Source organism: Teleopsis dalmanni, chromosome 2 (genome assembly GCF_002237135.1).
Source record: "Teleopsis dalmanni isolate 2A chromosome 2, ASM223713v2, whole genome shotgun sequence".
In the NCBI taxonomy this organism is placed as follows: domain Eukaryota; kingdom Metazoa; phylum Arthropoda; class Insecta; order Diptera; family Diopsidae; genus Teleopsis; species Teleopsis dalmanni.
The window spans coordinates 64822945-64832182 of NC_051847.1; the positions used below are offsets into that span (position 1 = coordinate 64822945).

Genomic DNA, 9238 nt, shown 5'->3' on the forward strand with positions numbered 1-9238 from the left:
TATCCGAAACGTTTACACAATTTTCAATGGCATACAATATTTGTATATCATGCAATAAATTATGTATCATGCAATAAATTGTGTATCATGCAAAATAAATTGTATATCATGTTATTTATTAAAATTGTACGTGTATGCTGTTTAAGAAATTCTATCATCTATTGCTAACAAAAAAGAAAGTTACTTATCCATCAGATATATGTTATTTTCATACTTCTATAGATTTACAATTAAAATATATTTATATACAATTTCGAATTTTATATTAAATTATGTTCTAAACATTGAAATTGTTTATTTGGCGGTTCTCTTCAATTTCAATTTCAAATACCAACTGCACTCTTATTCGTCAATTTTCATTTTGCTGCCAGTGTTTATTAAATTCCTATTTTATTTTGTTTTTCCTTTTTTTCCAATCTGTAATATAAACATACATTTGAGTTAAGTTGAGAACTGATTTCGATAAAAAACACAAGTACATTGCTGCTTCCTAATACTCAAATACACAATCTAAGTACAAAAAACGAAACTGACTTCCATTAAGAAAAATATATTGTGCATAATAGAAGTGTGCTTGTAAATACCAAATTCATTTATGTGAACAACGCAAAATTATAAACTATCTGTTCCAAATAAATTATTCAAAATTAATATTTTGCACAAATTTGTACAAAACGAACAAGTGATACATGGGACTTAATTTGGTTTGCCCATAACTTCCATTTCTAATAATGAGGCGTACAATTTTTTTTTTTTGCTGATTTCAATTTGTTAGTAGAGAGGGAGAAAATTTTCTATATAATGGAGATATACGATTAAAGAGCGACATTACCAAAGATAGATAGGTTATTAATAAGTAATAATAATAAGCATTTAGATATAAAATATATATATTATATTATTTTCATATATATATATATATATATATAAAAATATATATAAAGAAGTTTTTGAAAAGTAGTGAACTACAAAACCAAACATTTTTGTATATTACTTTTAATCAATTTTCGTATTAAATTTTTTGCAGACCATGCAGTTATTTCGAGTATTGCCAAATACCCATCAGCAGTGGTCTTGAAAATAATTCTTGTATTTAATTATTCGAAAATAATTTTTTTTTTGAGACTGCAAATACCAGGGATTGAACTCATGCCCTGCCAAATTTGAAGCTCAGAGTTAGCGTTCATTAGCTAGCTGACCCAAAGCCGTACTTGACTTTAATGTTCGCACATTTCTCTGGAGTTTTGTTAATTTACTTTGAACAAAATCATAAACCAGCTATAGAATAATTGAACAAATTAAAATATATATATCACTTTTCTATTTAATTTATATAGTAAAAGTCTTGGTTTTAAAAAAAAAACTATCAAGATTTCATTCGAATAATACAAAATAATACCTTAACTTATCAATGAACTGTTGAATTTTTTATTTGTAAAGTTATATTATATTCACCCAATTACCCAAGACTATTTACCCCTTTCACATAAATTACTGAGTTGTAACTGTTTGTTAAAACTAAGAAAAAAAAATGCATTGAAATTATTCATTAAATCTACATTGCTAATAATGACTAAACAGAATGTATATACATTTAGATTTGATTTCATAGACAAAGGATACAAATTCACACACTATAATATTTTTCCCATTAATAATGCAATTCACATTAATAAGAGAATTCGTTATATATGAATATTAATAATTAATATTAGAAAAATATTTTAATTTTCCACCAGAAAAATGTATAAAATGACGTACAAGCACCCTCAAGTCACAATCACGTTTCAGAAATTCACGCGAAAACTTAAAACTCAAAACAAAAATATGTTAAAGGTGTAAAAATATATAAGAACATTTATGGTTTGCTGAAAAGTTTACGATTTTTAAACACCGAAGAATTCGTCACATATTTAAACAATTGATTAATTATTTTCTGCTTTTCAATTTTTTCAAATTAAATTATTTTTATAATTTAAAAACAGTTGAGAAAGTTTTAAACAATTATTTCAACAATTATTTCTCATTGCCTTCCGTTAAAGAATTTTCGTGCAGGTGCAGCAAAATTTGTGCAAAATCAGTGGATTAGTGAATATCTGAAATATATATAAATACGTCACCTTTTCAATATATCTTCTAATTGGAAATAAAATATTACTTACCTGTGACAAAGTTTTACATTTTTAGTTCCAAAGTAAACGAAATTAAAAGAGTTTTGAGATTCAGATTATATATCACGAGTGTTTGTATGATTCAAAGTGCATAATTAAAAAGTATTTCAATGCGATATTTCTGAAATTGTGTTATAACTTTTTGTTTTATAATATTTTGAATATGTATAGTGTAAATAAAACCATTTAATTTCTAATCACCTCAATAAGCCAAACTCAGTGCAGCCATCATCTCAAATAAATAAAATTAATAAATCAATAAACTGAATTTAAAATGAATTAATAAAATAAATTAAAAAGAACTTAAAAATCATGGCACATAATAACTCCAATATACCAACGGAACCTGATATAATTCTCTCCCCCATAGAAAAAAGCAACAGAAGTTCGCAAGAGAACTCTGATACTCTGCAAAACAGTACTAATTTCCACACAACAAATAAAGAGTGCGTATAAAAAAATATTTAAAATAATACACAGCACATACTTTAATTATTTTATATTTTTAATAAATAGTAGAAGAAATTATAAAATTTATATCGAAAATGTTAGCTCACATATAGCTGACTTCATCTTATTACTATGCAAAATAGAAACAATAGTTCATCGGTATACTACGTCTCTACGACTTAAACCAGCACATGTCTCATCTAACTCATACCCAATGATGTGTTTAATTATAATCACTCACATTCTCATTTAAATATAATATTAAAATATTACCTCATATTTTAAATACACACACTGTTTCTATATATACTAAAACTTGTGCAGTCATATAATATTATTTACATATTTTGTAACTGTAGTAAAAGTAACTAAGTTTAAATTTTGTTCAATCTTCATTTTTTAACTGAAATATTAAAATGTATAAAAATATAGAAGTATTAACCAAACCAAAAAGTTTTAATTACTGAATTTTATTGCACAACATTATTTATTAACTAATTTATTTATATTTATTCTACGAAAGATTTTCGAAAAACTGGGCTAACGGTTTCTAAATTTTTTCGTTTCCTTTTCCACCTTGAAGCATCTGATGTTCAACATTCGGGCATCAAGTCCCCTACTATGTTATAACCTTTCTGTAATCAATATCAAAGTATAATAAAGTTAAAATTCTTTACTTAAACATTAAGTTGCAAGTCAACTCCGATACCATGTCATTACTACAATAATGTTCGTAGAGTAATTGGATTGTTTTATTAGCACAAACAATTACCAATTATTTTTTAAGAACATCCATAATAGAATTAAGCTTTTGCTTTCCTATCTCATATCTATAATATATACATTTCCAAATAAATGTTACACAGAAATTAAAAGATTTTCATCAGTATACATACACATACACTTAAAATGTTTTAATGTGTACATATATAGATTATAATAAATTAAAGTTCATATGACAAATATTTTCAATATAGTAAAAAATAAATAATTAAATTATAAAATTTTGATTTTTTTTTCGACCTGTTTTTTATAATGGTTTTTTATATATTTTTTTATCCGACAATTGGTAACTTTTTGTTATATTATTTTTTTGCTTAATATATTTTAATATATTCTATATTTCGACTTTCCTTTAAAGTCATCATTAGGATCACGATTTAACATAAATTAATGTTGATGAAACTATATGTACGTCATCCTCTTTATTCTATTATCTTTATTATATTGCACTATAGACAATATTCTATTGTCTATATTATATTGCACTATAGACAATATTCTATTGTCTATATTATATTGCACTATAGACAATATTCTATTGTCTATATTATATTGCACTATAGACAATAGAATAAAAAGAATGACGTAGATATAGTTTTATTAGTATTAATTATATTTGATCGTGATCCTGATGATGATTCTCAAGGATAGTCGAAATATAGAACATATTAAAAAATATTAAACAAGTGTTGAATCATTGAAAAAAAAATGCCCTATAGCCGGATAAAAAAATTTATAAAAACCGTTATAGATAATTAAATGATAACAGATATAGTAATGAAATTAATTTCTATTATTTCAGCACCGTTGCAAAAAATACAACTAAGGTTCCACATGAAAAACAGTTTTCATACTTACAATTAGTAAGTATATTTAATATGTTGTACACAAGAATATAATATAAGAACATAAATTAATTTATTTCCAAACAAAAAGTAATGATATTTGATTTTTTGCACAAAAATTATATTAATATAAGTTATTTAAGACATTAGCCATTCTTAGGTTAAGATATGTGAGTACCCAAAATTTTTACATAAAAATAGAGGATGAAATAGAGAATAAAATTATATAATTTAATGTAAAAAAAAAATGTAATCCTTTTTGTACCTGTGGACTAAAGATTTTTAAACAATTAAAATTATTATCATCAATACCATAACGGCCAACATGCAGTTCGATAGCGATCGACTTGTTGTGTTCCTGTGAAGCGAACTCCTTATTTTTACCGTGCTCACTTACTTTTTTACTTTTGCCAACAACAGTTCAAAGTTTATTCCCAGGGGACATAAAAGAAATAAATTGTATTTGTTCTGCATTTTATACAAAGAGTACAAAGCTATCAGAAACTCTCGTTTGAAAATATCTATGATTTCTTCCTAAATTTTGTAATCCTTGAACTTTATTACAAGCCTGATATACTAACCCAAACCACAATATTTGCACAAGTAAATTTCAGAGGTACCATATTAAGCCATGTGGGTCGTAATCGAAACTTTTCTTAATCTAAACATTAAGTAAATGGGATTAAAATATTTGTAAAGTCATTCACCAATGAACCGTTGATGATACTCGTAATTTGTAATAAACTCAAATAAATTTATTCATGTCCTGATTTCTTCAGGATGTTGATAAAATATTACAGTTTTTCAAGACTAGGATGTTATAGTTATTTTAGATGACAAAATAACTTAAATAGTTTTCCTTATCTTTGAAAGATATCCATATTCTTTAAGATAAAACCATTTTAATGCATAATTTATCATTTTCTAATTAAATAAAATATTTGCACGTTTTTTTAATTTTCCAATTGATTACTATATATTATATTAAACGATTTGATTAATCTGTAAACAAGTATTAACTTTTATTTAATTATTTAGTTTAAATATTCAACGACCTTTGAACGCTTCTTGGTAGCCGGCGGCGTAGTATCTGCTTCACTCGCTTCAATATGCATATTATTTTGTTTAGTAATATATGGAGAATTGACATCATTACTAATAGATCGTTCAGTCGGAATTGGTACTTCCTCCCCTACCATATTTCTGCAACTTTTTGGAGGCGGTACTAAATTGTGAGTAATCTGTTATAAAGCTCTAATAACAAAATATTTATTAAATTATTAAAATTATTATTATTATTAAAATTATTTTCTGTTCGCTTTAGAACAAATGCCACTAGAGAAGAAAATCTACAGGCTATTAGAGATGATGCTTTAGCATTTGGATTAGCTAGCTTGGTTGGAGCTTTATTACAGTGGTTGCTTCTAGCTATTGCACTTGATCTTTTCAATCATGTAGCTTTAAAACAAGTAAATAAGTATAATATATCATATGATATATACGTATGTAAGCAATAATAATAAAACTAATTTCTATTCACAAGTAGATCACAAAAATACGTAAACTCTTTTTGGAATCAATGCTCCGTCAAGATATGTCTTGGTATGACACAAGCTCGGGAAACAGTTTTGCAACTAAATTAACAGAGTAAGTTTAAGTTATACAAAAAATAACTCTTTAATTTAAACTAAAACCAAATGTTTTCGAATAGAGATCTAGATAAGATGAGAGAAGGCATGGGTGAGAAGATTGGTATTTTTATTTTTCTAATGATGACTTTTATAACTGGAATTATCACTTCCTTCTTCTATGGCTGGGAAATGACTTTAGTCGTTTTAAGTTGCAGTCCTCTTCTAATAATCTCCACAGTTATGGTCACCATAATTCAAAGTTCTATCACAAAAAAGGAAATAAAATCATATTCTGCGGCTGGAAGCGTAGCTGAAGAAGTATTCTCTGGTATTCGTACTGTATTGGCCTTTAGTGGTGAACAAAAAGAAACTCAACGGTTTAGTAAATTACTTATTCCTGCTGAGATCATAGGTCATAAAAAGGGTCTCTATTCTGGTATAAGTGCAGGAATAATGTGGCTTAATTTTCATTGCTTTTACGCTCTTTCTTTCTGGTATGGTGCAAAACTTATACTTGCTGAACGTGATGAACAAATTAAACACTACACTCCTGGTATCTTGGTTATTATTGTTTTTAACACATTAGAAGGTTCTCGATATTTTGGTATCGCCTCACAACATCTAGAGACTTTCATTGCAGCCAAAGAATCTGCACAAAATATTTTCTCAACTATGGAACGTAGATCACCTATAGATTTTTTAGACGAAAAATGTTTAAGGCCTTCAAATATTGTTGGAAACATATCATTTGATAACATTAGTTTTCGTTACCCCGCACGTCAAGATATGGAGGTTCTAAAAAGCTTTTCATTAGACATTAAAGCTGGTCAAACTGTTGCATTGGTTGGAACTTCAGGATGTGGCAAATCAACTGTATTACAATTAATACAACGTTTTTATGATCCCCTAAATGGAACAGTTCGATTAGATGGTATAAATATAAAAGATTTAAATGTGAGTTGGTTACGCTCCCAAATTGGTGTGGTTGGTCAAGAACCTGTTCTATTTGCAACAACCATAGAGGAGAATATTCGTTATGGTAATCTATCCGCAAGCGTAGAAGATATACAGAAAGCTGCTCGTATGGCAAATTGTCATGATTTTATAAGTAAATTACCAAATGGTTATGATACAATGGTTGGAGAGAAAGGTGCTCAATTGTCTGGTGGACAAAAACAACGTATTGCTATTGCACGTGCTCTTGTACGTAATCCAAAAATTTTACTTTTGGATGAAGCCACTTCAGCACTTGATTCCTCATCTGAAAAAAAAGTTCAGGATGCTTTAGAAGTAGCTAGTAAAAATCGAACGACATTAATAGTATCACATCGTTTATCGACAATTACTAAGGCCAATCTTATTGTATTTATTAAGGGTGGTGTTGTTGTCGAACAGGGAACGCACGAGAATCTGATGAAGAGAAAAGGATATTACTTTCAACTTGTAAATATAACTAAACGGAAAGAGGAATTAGAATCTGGCTCAACAGATTCTACTATGACGCATTTAATTCCAGCGAAGCAATTAATTGCGGTAGCAGAGAACAAAAATGAAAACAACTTGAATGAGGAATCTGAACCAAATAACGTGTCGAGAGCAAAAAGTAAGTTCGTACAGTTCATGTATTTCTACATATATGGTATAGCATATGTTGGTATATAATAGATAATATTAAAAATTTTACCAAACCATTACAACTAATGAGTGGGTCAAAATATTTTTAAAGTATTTTAATATGCTTTTTAGAGACGTCAAAATTGAAAACGGAACCGGTTGAAAAGAGCGGAATTTCGTTCAAACAAATAATGAAACTTAATGCACCGGAATGGAGTTTTCTATTGACCGGCAGTGCAGGAGCAATTATGCATGGAGCTACTTTTCCATATTGGGGAATACTTTTTGGTGAATTTTTTGGAGTGAGTTCCTTAAGTTTTTAAAGCATTCATTCAGAAAACTATTTGTCTACACAGATTATATCCAAAGAAGATTCAGATATAGTTCAATCCCAAATTTTTCAACTTTCTTATAAGTTTATTTTGCTTGGCATAATTGCGGGTTTGGGAATATTAATACAAACTTACATGTTCAATATCGCGGGAGTAAAGATGACATCTCGTCTTCGCAAAACCGCTTTCAAAACAATTATTAGTCAAGAAACTGCATACTTCGATGATCAAAGTAATTCTGTGGGTGCATTGTGTGCTCGATTAGCAAGTGATTGTTCAAATATTCAAGGTGTAGGTATATTACTATTAATTCCCAATAAATATTAATTAATGTCACTAATGTTTCTTAGGCTACTGGAGCAAGAATTGGAATTATCGTTCAAGCACTATCAACTCTCACTATCAGTGTTATTGTATCTTTATTTTACTCATGGAACTTAACTTTAGTCACAATCTTTACCGTACCTGTTGTTTGCTTGTCAATTGTTTTTGAGTCACGTTTCATGGAATCATATGCTCTTGCTGAAAAACTTGCCATCGAAAATGCTTCACAAGTAGCAGTTGAAGCGATTTCAAATATACGTACTGTCGCCAGTTTGGGATTGGAAAGAAATGTGATGCATTGTTACAATGAACAAATCGATCGTGCTGGTGCACTTTGTCGCAATAAAGTTAGATTTCGGGGTACATTATTTGGTATGGGACAAGCATCACCTTTTTTAGCTTATGGAGTATCATTATATTACGGAGGATTGTTAGTTGCTAATGAAGGCTTACAATATGAAAACGTTATTAAGTATGTATATCAGATCTGTAAGTTAAACATAAATAAAAAATTTTAATTACTTAACAGAGTATCAGAAGCATTACTATTCGGTTCATGGATGTTGGGATATGCCTTAGCATATTCACCAAACGTAAGTGCAGGTATTCTATCTGCAGAAAACATATTGAAACTATTTAACAGATCGCCTGCAACACAAATATTAAAATACCAAACTTTTAACGCAACTGAGGTAAGACATATTGATTAATATATTAAAGCTTTTATTATAATATGTAACTTATAGAAAACAGATGGTGATATTATATACAAAGACATTAACTTTCAATATCCCACAAGAAAAGGCATACAAATATTACAAAATCTCAACTTGGATATTAAACGTGGGACCACGGTAGCATTGGTAGGATCATCTGGATCTGGTAAATCGACATGCATACAACTTTTACTTCGTTATTATGATCCAAATAGTGGTTCAATCAATATAAATGGTATACCAACTACAGAATTTTCAATGAATACTTTGCGTTCAAGTTTAGGTCTAGTATCACAAGAACCTGTATTATTCGATAGAACAATTGCAGAGAATATTGCTTATGGAAATAACTTCCGTGATGATATTCCTATG

At 28.3% G+C, this 9238-nt stretch overlaps 1 protein-coding gene and 1 pseudogene across 1 annotated transcript; both read left to right on the forward strand.

Moving 5' to 3' along the window:
• The first annotated feature begins 2371 nt into the window (after positions 1-2371).
• On the forward strand, positions 2372-5766 carry LOC119674715 (multidrug resistance protein homolog 49-like). Its single transcript, XM_038085871.1, has 5 exons — positions 2372-2617; positions 4207-4267; positions 5288-5481; positions 5574-5718; positions 5761-5766. Exons 1-5 carry the CDS (start codon positions 2484-2486, stop codon positions 5764-5766), a joined length of 540 nt encoding a protein of 179 aa, XP_037941799.1. The 5' UTR covers positions 2372-2483.
• Positions 5767-5800: 34 nt separating this feature from the next.
• The window catches only part of LOC119681723, a 3812-nt pseudogene continuing 374 nt past the window's right edge, over positions 5801-9238 (forward strand).

Coding starts and splice junctions, on each gene's coding strand:
- LOC119674715 (XM_038085871.1), top strand. CDS start 2,484: ATGGCACATAATAACTCCAATATACCAACGGAACCTGATATAATTCTC. Junction 4,268..5,287: donor AGTTTTCATACTTACAATTA/GTAAGTATATTT, acceptor TTAATTATTTAG/TTTAAATATTCAACGACCTT. Junction 5,482..5,573: donor TTTGGAGGCGGTACTAAATT/GTGAGTAATCTG, acceptor TGTTCGCTTTAG/AACAAATGCCACTAGAGAAG.